This window comes from Tenebrio molitor, chromosome 7, assembly GCF_963966145.1.
Source record: "Tenebrio molitor chromosome 7, icTenMoli1.1, whole genome shotgun sequence".
In the NCBI taxonomy this organism is placed as follows: domain Eukaryota; kingdom Metazoa; phylum Arthropoda; class Insecta; order Coleoptera; family Tenebrionidae; genus Tenebrio; species Tenebrio molitor.
The window spans coordinates 18,800,679-18,819,050 of NC_091052.1; the positions used below are offsets into that span (position 1 = coordinate 18,800,679).

General features: G+C 35.1%; 1 protein-coding gene across 1 annotated transcript; it reads left to right on the forward strand.

Moving 5' to 3' along the window:
* Nucleotides 1-9,888: 9,888 nt before the first annotated feature.
* LOC138135100 (uncharacterized) lies at nucleotides 9,889-18,105 on the forward strand. Its single transcript, XM_069053748.1, has 4 exons — nucleotides 9,889-10,609; nucleotides 11,164-14,718; nucleotides 15,990-16,109; nucleotides 17,150-18,105. The coding sequence occupies exons 1-4, from the start codon at nucleotides 9,889-9,891 to the stop codon at nucleotides 18,103-18,105; spliced, it is 5,352 nt and encodes a 1,783-aa protein (XP_068909849.1).
* The last annotated feature ends 267 nt before the right edge of the window (nucleotides 18,106-18,372 follow it).

The window sequence follows — 18,372 nt, forward strand, 5'->3', positions numbered from 1 at the left end:
ATTTAACTTCTAAAATTATTTGTCGGGTGGTTTCACTATTATTTAATTATCTTTTGATCTTTTGATCCTTCAAATGAACTCGTACAGGACTACAGGACGAATAAGGTATCTTCCATTAAATGTTCAAACTTCTCTCCAATTCTTCGAATTGTTTCTACGGCTGAAATTGGCCGGTCTGGGAAACCTGAAACAAATGTTGCTTGGAAGTTTCTTAAAGAAGGAAGAAATAAAATTTCATGCCTAGTAGTACTTTTTAGTATTTTTGTGTTAACTCTTTTCTTGCCTTTCTTTCAGTACCACAAGATGTTAGAATAAAACTAAGATTGAAATTAGACAGTAATTAATTCTCGCTAACTTTCATTTTAACTATTTTGCCATAAAATTGTTAGGGGAGCCAATAATTGAAACTCTTTATTTTTACATGTAAAATCCTATGTCTCGTAAACTAATTCTACACCCGGTATGTATATTATTATACCGAGCGATCATTTAAAAAAAAAATCATTTATCATGGGTTGTCATAGGTAACAAGCCGACTCGATTTATTTTTTAATTGATCGCACCGTACTACATGTATTATATGCTTACTATGAACAGTTGTTGTACACTTCTGTTCACTGAAAAAGCATACACTTATTGATTGTGTAAATCAGATTTACCATTATCTAATATCACTGTCATTGTCAGTGGTAGGTAATTGAAATAATTCGATTTCAATCAGCAAAAGTGTATTTAATGCCCCCTCTAATGTTACTGTCATCAACATTATAGGTATTATTCTTTATTTTCAAGGTTTATTGTTGGTTCTTTTAAGTCTGGTATAATCAAAATTCGTTTGTAAATTCTTATAACTTAATATGGGTAAACATGGAAACAAACATCTAGTAAATTTACACAACCAAAAAATCGCAAAAAATCTCACTCAAGATTTGTATGCTTTTTCCGTGAACAGTGTAACTTGTAACGACACAATTTTGTATTGTAAATAATTTATAATGATCTTGTAGGTCCAATTATTAATTTTAATTGAGTATTTATACAGGGTGATTTTGAAAGTTGTGCAGATATTTTAACCATGAGCTACTGGCTACATATAGAACTCGAAAAAAATGTTTAAAAAATTCAATGTCAAAAAATAAAATGACGTTTATTTTTTGAGCTACAATTTTTTTAAATTGCTTTTAGTCTTCTACGTTGTCAAACAACCTCGTAGGTAAAATTTCGGCACATTTAAAAAATACACCCTGTATATTATATTTTATGCGGTTTCCTTGTTTTAAAGCATATTTCCTATGGGTTACTTCGCGCATTGGCGTACATTTTATAAAACATGATATACAAGGGTGTATTTTTAAAATGAGCCAAAATTTTACCTACGGGGTTGTATGACAACGTAGAAAACTAAAAGCAATTAAAAAAAATTGTAGCTCAAAAAATAAATCTCATATTATTTTTTGACATAGAATTTTTTCGAGAATTTTTTTAATTTTTTTTTCCGACTTTTACATGAAGCCAGTAGCTCGTGATTAAAATATCTGCACAACTTTCAAAATCACCCTGTATACTATACGGGGTGCTTCAAAAATGGCGAAGCCACGCCATTGTGCACTATTCAGGGACACCTCTGAGCATGGAAAAAATGTTAAAAAAAATTCTCTCGTCATTCTTTAAAGATATAAAAGCTATAAAATCGATATCTAAAATTGTTATTATTAACCAATTCTTAATATTTCAACAACTTTTATAGTGAAAAACATACCTACTTAATATGATGTTCAACAATAATTTTTATTTAAATCAATAAATAGTACCTTTATATCAAGTTTTATTTATCATGTTTTGCATAAAAATACAATAGTGCGCCAAAAAATTATCGCAAACACTTTAGTTATTTGTACACAAGACTAGAAAATGCTATTTTGCAAGTGCAAGCACGGTTTGTGGAGCAGAGGCGCCAACCGAGGCGGGCACTAGTGCAAGCACTTGCAAAACATTTTCTACGCGTGTAATACACAAAATACGCAAAATATAAAAATTCTTGTTAAAAAATTACCAAATGGGGAATTTATTTTTCTTTCATTGGCAACATAAAGGATCCAAGTCACGACCAAAGTCAATCAATTCCTCAAATATTCAAAACCGTCCTCGGCCTCTACTGCTATACACAATGTATTGCTTGCGATAAAGGATACAAATTTGCCCGACATCAATATTTTACACTTAAAAAATTGTACAAAAATTCCACATGACATTGACATTTTATACTGCCAACCTAAAATCTTTCATTAAAAATTCCTGTTTCGATTTTCTTGCCTAGGCAGGGAAATGCTAATTTCCAGACGATTTAGACGAATGAAACATCAGTGTTTCTAGACGGAGGCCGAAAAACGTATTTTTATATTACTTCTAATAGCAGAAATAATTGAAACAAAAACGAAATTCGATGTGTTGCGAAATTTTTTTTGGCGCAGTATACATTGTCCAGGATGATTTATAATAGATGTAAAAAAACTTTGACATCGTATTCGGGACGTTATTTTAAGTTTTTTTTTGTATGAATATAGGTTCTATTTTGTTTATTTACAGAACTAGGTACATAAGATTTAAATTTTATTGAAATCATTATTAAAGTACAACTTTAAAATCTAGTAGCCAAACAACATAATTTGTGAAACAATTGTAGCTAGTTGATATTTGTCAAAATGAATGAGTTTAGTGTGGGTGAACAAACAGATATTGTTTATATGTATGGATATTGTGATGGTAACGGTCTTCGGGCGTCTAGAGAGTATCACCGAAGATTTCCTGATTTCCAAAGTTAACGCAGCAATTTTAAATATCGTATTGTTTTAAAATGAAATTATGACTCCATGATGGATTTGCTTCCAGTTTTTTATTTGTCACAATTAACATTTATGAAAAAGTTACAATACGACGATTAAAATGTAATCAAACGATGTAAAAACAGACATGATCCTGATCTAAGGAAAATGTAATAAAAATGCCTCTGTCGTGGCACGTTTATGTAGATTATTTCCTTCATGTGTCTAGCAACCACTTGCGTGACAAATATTGACCAATCAAAACGAAAAAACAAAAAATTACCCGATAAAATTTCTCTAAAATGCACACTGTGCAATAATCGGATAAAAAATGTCGGTACTGTAACCTTTCGACTTCCTTGACTTTTTCTCGATGATTTTTTTTTCTCCCTCATTTGGTGTATTGTTGGTTGCCGCAATCCCTCGGATGAAATTTTGCGGAAAAATACGAAACAAAAATAATGAGAAAAGAAATATTTATGGATCCTACGTTGTGTTTTATTTTTATTTTGTTTAATTAGGTTCTAACGAGAGGCCGTACCTTCGGAGGTTTTCCAAAAAATAGAATTAAAACGATTGAGCACACTTCACTTAAATTTTATTTAACAAATAATCGAGTGTGGTGGCGTTTGGTCCCAACAAATTATAGAAATAAATAAATGAATTTGATAACAGAAGTTGGTGGAAATTTGACTTAATGAGATTTGACTCGCGGCCCTCGAATAGAGACCTGACTCATGAATAAATGACTACGCTGGGCAAATACAGAAGTTTCTGGCGCGAACAGCATTATGGAAGTTTGAGATGCGAACTATGTGATCCGATTTAGATTTTCATGAAAAAAAAAATAAAAGAAATTTTTCAGAAACAAATTTATGTTATGAAAAATTGCCAAAATTTGAACAGCATTTTGAATTAGTATCTCGTATTGTCACATTAAATCTTTTAACACGTAAATCAACTGACAAAAACACAACGTGAAAGTAACGCAAATTTTCTAATAATTTATTTAAACAAAATAATTCGGTTGCCATGGTGACCATAGCACTCTCGATGATTAAAAATATCCCAATTTAACTATAATAAAGAAAAATAAGCACAAATATAATTTGAAGATCATTTATTAAAGAAATCATAATGAGTCGTTTTTGTGCCGGTGAGTGTATATGACAAAAACCAAAAACCTCATTGTTTTCTCACAATTTCATTTAATCATGGTTGACGTTTATGTGACTACGCAGTTAACTAGGTGTTACCTTTTTTGAATCAAAAAACAAACATCCACGTTAGCTTTGCAAATGTATTGTGGGTTGCATTTTAAATACCCTGCATTTCATACAATTATTAAGAATTTTCTTTATGATATAACGTTATAGTTATTTTCACATGAGTAGCGCTGTCACATTACTATTCAGGTATGAGGGCGAAATTTGAAGCACGAGACGAGGCGTCAGCCGAATACCTGAAAAGTGACAGCGCACGAATATTGAATAAAGTTTTCATGTTCGATTGGACAAAAAATTTAAAAAAACATTAATTATTTGTGAATAATTTTGACGTTATCTTTGACAGATGTCAAGTTAGGTATATAACCGGGAAAGTTTATATATTTAGTTAAATACCACTTTCCCGGTTAATTATCTCAGGAAACGAACATTAAATAGTTATTTACTTATTTATGTAAGTAATTAATTCGTGTGTAAATTGGACTTTTTTTGCATGAGTGGGCCAGTTTAAAACGCGAGTGAAACGAGCGTTTTATATATTCACGAGTGCAGAAAAAAGTTCAATTTACACAAGAACGAGTTGAATACAACGTTTTTTGTTCGACGAAACACTTAAAGGCTCAGAATTACTTAAAATGTTTAAAATTAGCTTGACGTTTCTTTTTGACAAGTTGTGACATTTATCAAAATCCGTTCACACAGGAGAAAATTCTCAAATTCTGACAGTGTCGAACAAAAAAAAAAAACATTTTTCTATTTTGCACCTTTATCACAGTCATTATAACACTCAAACGGGTTTCGAAAAGGAGTTCTTTTCGATACGCGTTTCAGGAACATTTATTTAAATTTTTAATGTTGGCAGTGACTCACAGTGAGTAGTTGCTATGTCACTGCACTTCACGACACTTTAAATTCAAAACTTGTTGCAATTGCAATTGCAATTGTTTGTCTTGTTACCAGCGTCACCAACCCTTATATTTGCTAAATATAATTTTCCTAGCATTATGTTTTGAACATTTTTTAAATTTAAATTTTAAAATAGAAAAAAGTGTGTATTACACTCGTTTTATAAGTTATTTTGTCGCACTTGTTTGTTTATAGCGTGCGACAAAATGGTGTTTTATAAAACTTGTATAATAAATTATTATTAACACTTACGAAACTTTACTGTACCTACTATAAACAGTTGAAACATAAAATTATTTTTTTATAAAGATTTCAAAACTGCAAGTAATGCATAAGATCTTCTTAATATCTGCAATTTAAAAATTACTAACATCACATTAATTTTAAATATGTTTTACCAAAACAAATGTTTCTAAAGATACTTCGAGCACTTTTCCAGCGGTGATATTTATAGGTCTTTTGCAGCGTTCCATTAAAATTAAGAGAGCTTTTTTAGATTGTGGAGTGTAGTGGTACCATTTACTCATGTAAATTGCACTTGTCAAACTATTATGCTACAAAAAGAGCCTTAATGAGTGTATCATCATTTTTTATGGTATTTCGAAACAAACTTCTTCGATAAGCAACGTCCCATAATAACAGTAAAAGTATACTTCAAACAACAGACAAGTCAGATTACTAAGCATTACATAGAATTCAACGTTATAGGTTTTGACCTAAAAAGTATGAACACTACAAGTTGCCACAAATTAATATAACTTGACTAACTTGACTAATCTGCAGACAACAAACTCCATTTACAATAATACTGTCCACGAATTGACTAAACATTACTCCTGAAAAGCAGCTTTCTAAATCCACAGCGTAGCTAAAATAAAGTAAAAAGTTAGGTAACGTAAAATTAATATTATATAAAAGTATTACTTTAAAATTAAATCATAATGCAATACACATTCCCTAATTCTATTGTAGATAAGTCTGGATTTGATATAAGGCGTCCACTTGAAATTCATTTTGACGATTTTATTTTCCACATATTCATCAAGGTATTGCAAATTTCTCTTTAGAATCCGAAGCTGTGTCGCACCATGATGAATTAAACCAGCAATTAGAGGATCAATTGTTGCACAAACAAATCCTAGGTAAAAAACTCCTGAAAATTAGTTTTAGCAAATGCAAAACAAATAAATGAAATATACCTAACACTAGGTTGACATAAAGACCGTAATATAACATTGATCTATCGTTTACTTCAAATGGGTTCCAAACTTCAATTGGTAACTCAGGAATGTTTTCACGAAAAAACAATTTAATAAACCAAGCCAACGTACATATGATGCACGAAATGAAGAAAACAAGAGAATTTCTTCGACAAATTTTAACACACTTGTCGATAATTTCGTCATGTCCATCATTCACAGTTGTCACAAATTCATTATCAAAATAATAAATACATTTTTTAATTTTGTGTCCATTTTTAACAATCAACCATAACTTTGGGGAAAGAAGAAATGTAGCAATGCCCGCCAAATCGTTGAAGAAGATATTAATGTTGCAAAACAATTGAATAAAACCAAATACGATCGTTGGCAGCATTACAAAATTGTATAACGTATATGAAAACAACTTGTATAAATTTGTATACTTGTTTGACGGATATACACCAACAATTTTCAAGACTGTTATGTTCAAGACAAAACTTTTTTTAATTTTGTTTTCCATGTCTAGTGGAGGCACAATACTGGACTAAGGAACATTTACTCGCATTTTATATGTCCTTTTACTCTTTGGATATCAGTAGCAAACGCTGTCTTTAATCACATAAATTTTACATCAAAGGTTTTATTGAACACGAAACAACTCTAATTAGATAACGTCGTCGAGCAGTTTCAACGGCGATTATTAGGTAATGAAAAATTTATTTAAATTGCTCCCTTGCAACCTTCATAAGTAATCAAATTACCAAACCATAGTGAATCTTTTACGTACAGTCTACAAAGTTTCAGATACTTAGTTTTTATTGAAATAAAAAACTATTGCAAATTATTAATTTTACATGAGAAATATCTTGACAGGTCTTTAAGGCTAATTTACACGATGCCAGTAACACATATAATCGTAAGTCATAAAAACCGATTCTTTGTGACGGTCCTAGTGTATTGTCGAAGTATCTGTTGCATTGTAATTATTTATTGTTAAAACGTGCTTTTTTAGGATAGCTAAATGGAGTGACGATACAACTATTAAATTTGTGTAAATGTACAGGGAACAAGAATGTCTCTGAAAAGCGGAACTTGTGATTAGCAAATAAACTAGACAAAAATGAATAGGGAATTTCACAATTTTTCTTGGAAAGCAAAATAATTGCCCCAATCCTCCCACGTATTCTTAAACACAAGATACATTTAAAATGCTACAGCTACTTTAAACATTACATTTAATGTGTATATTGATATATTTCTAGGACATTTCATTACAAATTTTAAACTGTATTTATAAAAAATTCAAAAAAGGAAAAATTCCCTATTCATTTTTGCCTAGTTTATAAACTATCCCTTAAAAATATTGCTGACTTTAAAACAACTAAAATTAAAAAACTTATGATGAAATAATAATCGTTAAGAAGTCCGGAACAGCGCGCTAAGCCTAAACCGAGTGGTTTACAACAACGCATCAGTGTAAAAAAATTCGAAATTGTTCGAAAGAAGAACAGCTTCAATAATAATGCTGTGGTTGTTCGTAGATATTTAGACGAAGTTTTCCCCAACCGCTCGACTGGAAAAAGAGTTCAAAATGAGTGGCCGACAAGATCTTCACACTTACGCCCCTCGATTTTTTTTTTTACCAGCCTTGACCGGAGTGTATTTCTTTAATTACTAATAACTTAGTTAATACCCAATCATTCCTCAAGTATTATATGTAGGTACATCAAATTAAAAGATTTTTTTTACTATAATTAATTCAAAAAATTACATATAGGTATCTATGCGTGAAGTGGGTCATTTTCTTACGTGTATTTTTTTTCCATTGTTAGTAGGTAGGTACTATACAGGCTGATTCACGTAGCCCGTTCGTTAGAAAGTTTCTGATTTCCAAAAGTCCTATTAACATGAAAATTGGTAGCCGACTATAATGGACTGCTCCAAGTTCAAATAAAATATTTTCAAAATGGCGACACTTCCGGAAATACCGGAAATTGACGCCATCTTTGTTTTTTTAATAGAAAGACCCCATTGTGATTTCACATTAAGATTCTACCTTAAATTTTGAGTTTAGAGTCTCAACACTTATCTGTCATCGTTTTGGACTTATGTCATCTTTTTCGCAAAAAAGCGGAGTTGCAGGGCTTCACTAAAAAATGTATAACTCCTTAACCATACGAAATAAATAATTGATTTTTTTTAATCGAATTGCTAAAGGCTTGGCCGATCTTTTGCGTTGCTAGTGATATTTTTGTTATGTTTCATAGACCTACTACAATTTTTCAAAATTGATAATCAAAAAATGTCGAAAATTTTATTTTTTTAAATGGCAACTACCATTTCTGATATAAAATATACAGGGTGTCCCAAAGTTGCGAAAAAGCTCCATAACTTGTTTGTTAATAAAGATATCAATTTTTTCTTCTCTCTAGATGATAGCTACGCTTCTACTGCATATTCGGAAAATATTGCTGTATATATATACAGAGTGTCCCAATATTATAAAAACACTAAAGTTATGGTTTTTTTTAAATGGAAACTACCCAGTTTGATTTTATTTTTGAACTCTATGCTAAATTATGAATCAAATTTATACACGTCGTTTTTACTTATCTGCCATTGTTTTTAATCAGTGACGCTTTTTTTACCAGAATTTCGGACTGCAGGGGTCCCTTCGAAAATTCGTACCTTCCAAATCGTTGCACATAAATTAAAATGATTGACGCTGTTTGATTTCTGAATGTTTGCTGCATCTGCTGAGTGTTTACTCAACAACCTGCTTAGTCGCATATGCCTACTGCGATTTTTTAAACATAACGAATTAAAAATGTCAAAAACTCATTTTTTTCAAATGGCACCCCGTATTTATTATTACATTGGTCGAAAGCTTTTTTGACAAGCTTTTGAACAATATAAGGTTTGTATAGTCGATTCTGAAAATCTAGGGTGCTATCCTAAAATCCCTAAATTTAAAAAGACAATACAAAAATCTAGTAGGCCTAACAAAAGATAATCACACAATATGGTAACTCCATAAAGATGAATCAACCAACAAAACAGTGTTTAACAATTAAACATTTCATTATTTTAGTGATTTTAAGATAGCACCCTGGATAGTGCAAGGGTCCCTTCGAAAATTCGTACCATCCAAGTCGTTGCACATAAATTAAAATAATTGACACAGTTTGATTTCTGAATGTTTGCCGCATCTGTTAAGTGTTTACTCAATAACGTGCTTAGTCGCATATGCCTACTGCGATTTTTTAAAAATAACAAACTAAAAATGTCAAAAACTCATTTTTTTCAAATGCACCCTGCATTTATTATTGCACTGGTCGAAAGCTTTTTTGACAAGCTTTCCAACTGTATAGGGTTTGTATAGCCGAATGTGAAAGTCTAGGGTGCTATCTTAAAAACACTAAAAATCACTAAAATAATTAAATGTTTAATTGTTAAACACTGTTTTGTGGGTTGATTCATATTTATGGAGTGACCATATTGTGTAATTTTCTTTTGTTAGGCCTACTAGATTTTTGTATTGTCTTTTTAACGGAAAAATTGCACCAAATTTAGCGACTTTAGGATAGCACCCTAGATTTTCAAATTCGACTATACAAACCTTATATTGTTCAAAAGCTTGTCAAAAAAGCTTTCGACCAGTGCACATTGCAATGTAGAATCGAGTTTCTAGAATCGCAAGATTCGAGAATTACTTCGAGTGCAGATCAGGCCATGGAATTCGAAAAACATTACTTCCGGGTCTTATCACAATTACAAGTTTTGTCAAAAAAGTTTGAGAAAAATAAACCTCAGAATAACAACTCAGGTTCAAATTTAGTAGAAGCAAAAGCTCAGATCAATGTCAAATTGCCAACATTGGAATTACCGTCATTTAGCGGACAATATACTGAATGGACCGCTTTTCATGACAATTTCTCTTCCTTAATAGAAAATAATGACCAATTAAGTGGGGTTCAAAAATTTCATTACTTAACGTCATGTCTAAAAGGAGAAGCGGGAAAAGTCATTGAATCGTTAACCATTTCAAACGAAAATTATAAGCTCGCATGGGATGTGTTGATTAAACGTTATGATGACAACAAAAGATTGATCATACAAGATCACGTATTCGCGATAGTCAATGCACCACCAATTCAGAAAAGTTCTCACGGCAGTCTGAGACAATTATTTGACAACTTTAACATACACATGGAAGCGTTAAAAGTTCAAAATATTGATACCAGCACATGGAACGCAATCGTAATACCAATTGTAGCCGAAAAATTAGATTTTACTTCGAAACGGGAATGGCAAGCGGGATTAACGTCAGAAGTACCGACAATCGATCAATTCAAAACGTTTTTAGAGAATCGGTGTAAGGTTTTAGAGTCGTTATTCGCAGCATCAAAAACCCAAGTTTTTGTAGAGTCTAATCAACAACAAAAATCAAAAGGTAAATTGCGATCCGTAGTGGGTGTTACAACGAACAAACCGGTCAACAAACAAAACAATCAAAAACCAAATTGCCATTAGTGCAACGAGCCTCACTTGATGTTTTATTGTCCGGAGTTTATAAATACAAGCGTCAGAGACCGTATCAATTTCGTAAAAAACAAAAATTTATGCGCAAATTGTTTCAAATCAGATCATCAAACCAAAGATTGCAGATCAAATTACACTTGCAAAATGTGTAATCTCAAACACAACAGCATGTTGCATATCACAAGAAATTCCGAAAATCAAGCGGTAAATCAACCAACGGAATCAACCCTTTCTGTAAACGCGTGTCAGGTTTATTTCACAAATGTGTTATTACCGACGGCTATAGTAAAGGTTTTTGACAATACCGGAAGACCACAAAAATTGCGTGCGTTATTAGATTCAGCGTCACAAATCAATTTTCTAACTGAAGAAGCTTCCAAACATTGAAATTAAGCTGCGGAACTACTCAGTTATCAATTTCGGGCATCAATCAAACGGTGACCAGTACAAACAAAACGACTCAAGTCGAAATTCATTCGAACACGGAATCTTTCAAAACGACGATATCCTGTGTAATAAAATCGCAAATTACGGAAAACTTGCCGACCATTTCATTTCCCACGACCAAGGTAGAAATTCCTAACGACAAAGAGCTTTCGGACCCGACGTTCAATATTTCCGGTCCCATCGACATGCTAATTGGGGCACAAAATTATTGGGAACTCGTCAAGGGAGAACCTCAGTCGCTGGGTCGCAATAAACCGTGGGTAGTGCCAACTTTCTTAGGATGGGTGGTAAGTGGACCATTGGCAAGATCCCACAGTTCAGAACTTGCAAAATCTTCGTTTTGTCACGTATCGACTGTTTTATTGGACCAACAAATTCAAAGGTTCTGGGAAATGGAACAGTACGGTGATAGCACGTGTTTGTCACAAAACGATGAACAATGCGAACACATTTTTAGAAATACTCATCGCCGGAAACCAGATGGGCGGTACTCGGTGCAATTACCTTTCAAGGATCATAAAACACCAGACATCGGACTGTCCAGAGACACGGCTGTAAAACGGTTTCATGCGTTAGAAGCGAAATTTAGACAAAATCCGCAATTCAAACGGGAATACAATGAAGTCATTAACGACTATTTAATTCTCAATCACGCCGAAACGGTAACGACGGAGGAGAATTTGGAAAAGGATTCCAATTTCTATTTGCCACATCACGCGGTAATTAAGACGGAAAGTATAACGACGAAAACGCGAGTTGTTTTCGACGCGTCTTCCAGATCATCAAATGGTACCAGTTTAAACGATCATCTGTTAATCGGGCCAAAATTGCAACACGATTTGTTTTCGATTTTAATTCGGTTTAGGAAACATAAAATAGCTTTCACAGCCGATATAACCAAGATGTACAGAATGGTAGAAGTTGAGCCGATCCATCGTGACTACCAACGATTTTTATGGCGGGTAGAGGACAAAGGACTTCTAGAAACATTCCGATTAAAAACGGTCACATTTGGTACGAGTTCAGCCCCATATCTTGCGGTTAAATGTTTACAACAAACAGCGATCGACGAGCGGGACAATTTTCCATTAGCACATGACGTAATTTTGACAGATTTTTATATGGACGACTTGTTGTCAGGTAGTAGAACCGAGTCAGAAGCGCTGACAATGCAGAAACAATTAACGTCTTGTCTGGCACGCGGCGGATTTCAATTGCATAAGTGGGCATCTAATTCTCGGGCGTTGCTTCCCGAAAAGGGAAACAACAGCAGCGCAGTTGTTAATTTGGATAAAGAAGGGATGTCGAAAACGTTAGGTTTGAATTGGGACTGCAACCGCGATCTGCTCAGCTACAAAATCAAAATAAAACAAGGAACTGAGCGTCTATCTAAACGCACAGTGCTGTCGGTCATCGCACAGTTATTCGACCCCTTGGGGTTAGTTGCGCCGATCATTGTAAAGGCAAAAATCATTCTGCAAAAAATCTGGTCACAGAATTTAGATTGGGACCAAGAAATTCCGGAAGAATTGTCAATTTTGTGGTACGACTTCATTAATACTTTAAGCGAACTCAACAACGTAGCAATTTCGCGATGTGTAATCAGCGTTAAGAACCCAATCAGCGTTCAACTGGTAGGCTTCGCCGATGCCTCGACGGCAGCGTATGGTGCTTGTCTTTTCATAAGGGCTATTAATCACAACGCGGAAATTTCGGTTCATCTTTTATGCGCCAAATCGCGAATTGCACCGTTGAAGACTGTTTCGATACCACGACTGGAGTTGTGTGCGGCGGTCTTGCTGACTCAGTTAGCTAACAAAATTACAAAAACAATCAAGATTGAATTCAGTGCCGAATATTATTTCACTGATTCTACCGTGGTATTAGGATGGTTAAACGCTACCCCAAACACGTGGAACACATTCGTGGCGAATCGCGTTGCGGAAATCCAACGTTCAACCGATATAAAAAATTGGCGGCATGTACCTACGAAGGAGAACCCAGCAGACATACTCTCCCGCGGATGTGCTCCAACCCAATTAAAGGCAAATTCGTTATGGTTAAATGGACCGGAGTTTTTATTAAGGGAACCGAACGATTGGCCAGCTCAAGTAAATTCACGTCGCCAGGAAAACAAGGTAGAAACCGAAAGGCGTAAATCTGTCGCAACCACCGTCATTACGACCACTTCAGGTACCTGGGATGTACTGAGGCGGTACTCATCCTTTGTGAAATTAACATTAGTATTCGCGTACGTACTAAGATTCATTGATAACACAAAGGCAAAACGAAGCGAAACCAAACCTCAAGGAATTTTAACGGCCCAAGAAATTCAGAACGCGAAAATTCAAATTTTCAAATTGACTCAACAAGAGGCGTTCCCGGTAGAGATTAAATGTCTGCAGGCGAAGAAACCGATACCTAAATCCAGCAAATTGATCTCACTTAATCCCTTCATGGATGATCATGGCGTAGTCAGAGTAGGAGGCAGGTTAAGTAACGCACCCATATCATATGCGCAAAAATTCCCCGTGGTACTGCCTAAAGATCATCATATCACTGAGCTGATAATCGACCAAGTTCACGAACAACAGTTACACGCCGGCCCACAGGCTACCCTTGCGGCTATTGGACAGCATTATTGGCCACTGTCTGGACGCGGTGTAGTTCGCAAGAGGCTCAACCGGTGCAATCGTTGCTTCCGAGTCAAACCGGTGCGGTATGAGGAATTAATGGGTAATTTACCTGAAAATAGAGTCACCATGTCGCGGGTTTTTCTGAATTGTGGCATTGATTACGCAGGTCCTATTCTCATTAAGGAAGGGCGAGGTCGTGGAAAACGGTCAGTAAAAGCTTACATTGCGATTTTTGTGTGTTTCGTCACAAAGGCGACTCATTTAGAACTAGTAAATGACTGCACCGCGGAGGCATTTGTCAATGCGTGTAAGCGATTCATGTCTCGTCGCGGAAAACCAAAAAATATTTATTCCGACAATGCCGGTAATTTTAAGAAAGGGGAAAAGGAGTTAAATTTCTTAATTGGGATTCTCAAGTCGGATAAATACAAATCATATGTGAAAGAAATGTCAGTTAACGATGGAATTACGTGGCACAACATTCCCCCGCGAAGTCCTCATTTTGGTGGCATCTGGGAGGCTGGGGTCAAGGCAATGAAATCTCACCTTAAACGCACCATTGGCGATTCAATCTTGACTTTTGAGGAGATGTACACGGTGTTGACGTCCGTGGAAGCTTGTCTTAACTCCCGCCCGTTGACTCCGTTATCCAGTTCCCCCCAAGACCTATCCGCATTAACCCCAGGTCATTTCCTTATTGGGGATTCACTAACGGCTCCAGTGGAGGCCGATTTAAGCCAAATTCCGATCAATCGGTTATCACGCTGGCAACACGTCCAGCTTGTGCAACAAAGATTTTGGCGACGCTGGTCAAAAGAATACCTGGCCCAGTTGCAAGAAAGGTCAAAATGGCGAACCAAGAGCGGTCAGCAGTTGACGATCGGCACGCTGGTGATGATCCACGACGACAACGCTCCACCACTTCGCTGGACTCTAGGTAGGGTCGTCCAGGTACACCCAGGCAAGGATGACATCGTGCGAGTGGCGTCCGTAAAGACAAAAACTGGAGTGATAAAACGTGCAGTGCAACGGCTATGTGTGCTGCCATCACAATAAACGTAACAGTGCTACGGCGAGTGTAGTGATTGGGCAACACTAATTAACAGTGAAAGTGATTAGTGCGCATGATAGTTTAAAGATTAGGATAGAATGTTTCTCTTTTAGGAATATTTTTGGCCATGTTGGGCATCATTAGCATAAGTTAGTTTAAAGATTTAATTTTTGTCAATTATTAGTTAATTTTTGGCAATTAGTAAATTTTTGTTTATTGATTCATTTTCTGTCAAGTAGTTACATTTTTGTCAATTAGTCAATTTTGTTTATTGATTAATTTTTTGTCAATTAGTTACATTTTTTGAAGCCAGTCCTTCAAAGGGGGGAGTTATGTCCGGTACAAACCGAACACTTCTCATTATGTAAGAGAGTTCTTGCAGAGTTCTTGTAGAGTTTTGTTGCAAGTGAGATCTAACAGACATCTCAGGGGCAGTCGCGTCAGCTACCTGACCACCCTCAACTCCGTGTAACAATACAGTTCACAATTAAAATAAAATTGTTAAAATCAATCAGTGTATTAATGAAACAAAAATGTCCTTCGAGCATTAAAAAATATAGTCGGTCTAAAGCCGATTAAACAACGAGTACATAAAAAATGTTCATAGGTGTCTAGTTCGCAAACGTGACGTGATGGAATATGGAAATCGGGTGTCATATAGTTCTAATAAATGAAAGGTATAAGAAATTCTCATAGTTGGGTCAGTTAGAAAAATCATGTCGGGTAGTGTTATCAAAATATATTTTTGTAAAGGTCAAATTTATAGTTATTTAAGATAAAGTGTAAAAAGTTATCCTTTATTGTACGAACGAGTTTAAAATACGACCGAGGTAAAAATGATTTCGCATTTGCTTTTGACAGTTTTGACAAATTTTTCAAGAATGTCACTTTGAATGTGTTGTCTAGGGCAACGGTTGGTTATCTGCTATTTTTTGCTTTAGAGCAGTTAGGAGGCAGTTTACAAAGGAGAAAAATGAGAATTCATGACAGTTGAAAACAATAAATAGATGAAGTCACCTTCAATGTCTTAAAAACGAAACATCCAACACCGTCTCGTCCTCTTTCATTTCCGGAGCCACCTCTGAACAATATTCCTGTCTTTTGCGTGAACGAGTCAGATGTTTTAAGAGGTATTAATTCATTCTATTGCGGTTCAGGACCAGGAATCGATGGTATGAGACCTCAATTTTTGAAGGATATGGTCTCTTTTTCTGCTGGAGAAGCTGGTAAACGTGCCCTGACAGCCATTACAAAATTATGTAACTTTATTCTTGCTGGTAAGATTAATGAAGAAGTTCTTCCCATATTTTTTGGAGCTTCCCTCTGCGCTCTTTCAAAAAAAGACGGTGGTTTGAGACCAATAGCAATTGGTTGCTCCTTTAGAAGACTTGCAGCTCGCAAAACAACTGCGAGATTCATTCATATTTAGCTCCCCATCAGCTTGGAGTAGCAACAAAAAAAGGTTCCGAAACGGCTATCCACACAGTTCGTACTTATCTTAATCTCCCTGAAAATAATGACAAAATTATGCTGAAGATTGATTTTGCGAATGCATTTAATTCCGTAGAAAGAGATAAAATGCTTTTACAAATTAAAGAAAATATTCCTATCCTTTATCCCTTTATGAATCAAAGTTACAGATTACCATCATCTCTTTTTTTTTGGAGATAAAATCATATCTTCAGAAGTTGGTGTTCAACAAGGTGATCCCTGTGACCCAATGGCGTTCAGTATTTCCATTCATCTTTGGTAACGATAATGATATCGGAGCTGAACATTTGGTATTTGGATGATGCCACTCTTGCAGATACCCCAGATATTGTTTTAAATGACCTTCGTAATCTCATTGAATTAGCAGCTGAAATTGGTTTGAAAGTTAACACAGATAAATGTGAAATTTTCTTCAATTCAAAAAACGAAGATATGTCTATCATTCAGCAATTTGAAAAAATTTGTCCATGAATTAGAATAGTATCGTCTAACGACTTACAGTTACTGGGAGCTCCAATTTTTGAAGAGGCGTATGTTCAACAATTCAGGATTAAAGAACAAAAAATTAAGCTACTTATCTCTCGCCTTGACCACCTCAACCCTCATGTGGCGTATTTTTTATTGAAGAACTGCCTTTTTATACCAAGACTAACTTATTTTATCCGCACTTGTGCGCTTTGGAAATTTCCGTCTCTGATTTCTGAAATCGCCTCTTGTCTTCGAAAGAGCCTCACGTGCATTCTTAACATTAATATAAATGATATTCAATGGCTGCAAGCAACTCTCCTTGTTTCTAAAGGTGGTTTGGGTATTTGCAGAATTTCAGATGTGTGCCTGATAGCATTTCTGAGTTCAGCCTATGGTGTTCAGAATGGAATGTCTTCATTACTCCCTACTAAGGACATTCCGATTCAAGTTCACCTCTTGGATACAGCCTTGGAAGAATGGTCATCAATTAATTCTGTCTTTCCATCGACTAGACATATTCAGAAATGCTGGGATAACATTAACATAACAAGAATTATCACCAGTGAACTTCAATTTAATACAGTTACAGACATAGCTCGCTTTAAAGCGCTTCAGTGCAATGAATCTGGATCTTGGTTGGATGCCATTCCTTCAAAAAATATTGGTACCTTTTTGGATTTGCAAGATTTTCAAGTTTGCGTAGGTCTTCGACTCGGCTGCGAACTATTTGAAAATCATCTTTGCAACTGCCGCACATTTGTCAACGCTCAAGGAATTCATGGTCTAAGCTGTACTAAGAGCAAAGGAAGGCTGCCAAGGCATAGTGAACTTAATTCAATTATTCAAAGAGTTTTATCATCAATTCATATCCCAGCTACACTTGAACCTACGAATCTTTCACGTGACGATGGTAAGAGACCAGATGGCGCCACGCTCACCCCTTGGTCAAAGGGCCAACGTCTCATTTGGGACGTAACTTGTGTCGATACACTTGCCAATTCATATCTTTCACAGACATCCGTAGAAGCTGGGGCAGCAGCAGAAATTGCTTGCCGTAAAAAACATGAAAAATATAAAATATTAAAGTCTGCGAATTTTATTTTCAAGGCACTTGCCTTCGAAACACTGGGTCCTTGGTGCGAAGAAACTAGAACTTTTATCAACACAATCGACTCTAAGTTGGTTAAAGAAACTGGCAACGTCAGAGCAAAACAATTTCTTCGTCAAAGACTTTCTTTGGCCATTCAACGGGGCAATGCAACAAGCATTCGCGGCACCCTTCCTCATAGCCCATCATTGGATGAAATTTTTTAATTTAATTTTTACTTTCCTTTAACATTTTGTTCTTGTTTAAATTTTTATTTTTCATGTGTTATTATACAGGGTGGTTCCGATATAACCTGCCAGAAGAAATCCAGTAATAGGTGACGATGAGAAGAACTCATACACAAAAAATGTTTCTAATAAAAGTCTTTTCGTTTTCGAGATAAAAATAATTGAAAATTTGGTCAAAATTTGCTGTACGCTAATGAGTTAATCGGTTTTAAAAAGGTAATTCTGGTTACTTGGCTGCAATTTTTT

Bases quoted from the DNA above. Each gene is read 5' to 3' on its own strand.
- LOC138135100 (XM_069053748.1), top strand. From the start codon at position 9,889: ATGGAATTCGAAAAACATTACTTCCGGGTCTTATCACAATTACAAGTT. The intron at 14,719-15,989 runs GTAGGGTCGTCC...ATTGCGGTTCAG, and splicing joins ACCACTTCGCTGGACTCTAG to GACCAGGAATCGATGGTATG. The intron at 16,110-17,149 runs GTAAGATTAATG...GCAGAATTTCAG, and splicing joins ATGTAACTTTATTCTTGCTG to ATGTGTGCCTGATAGCATTT.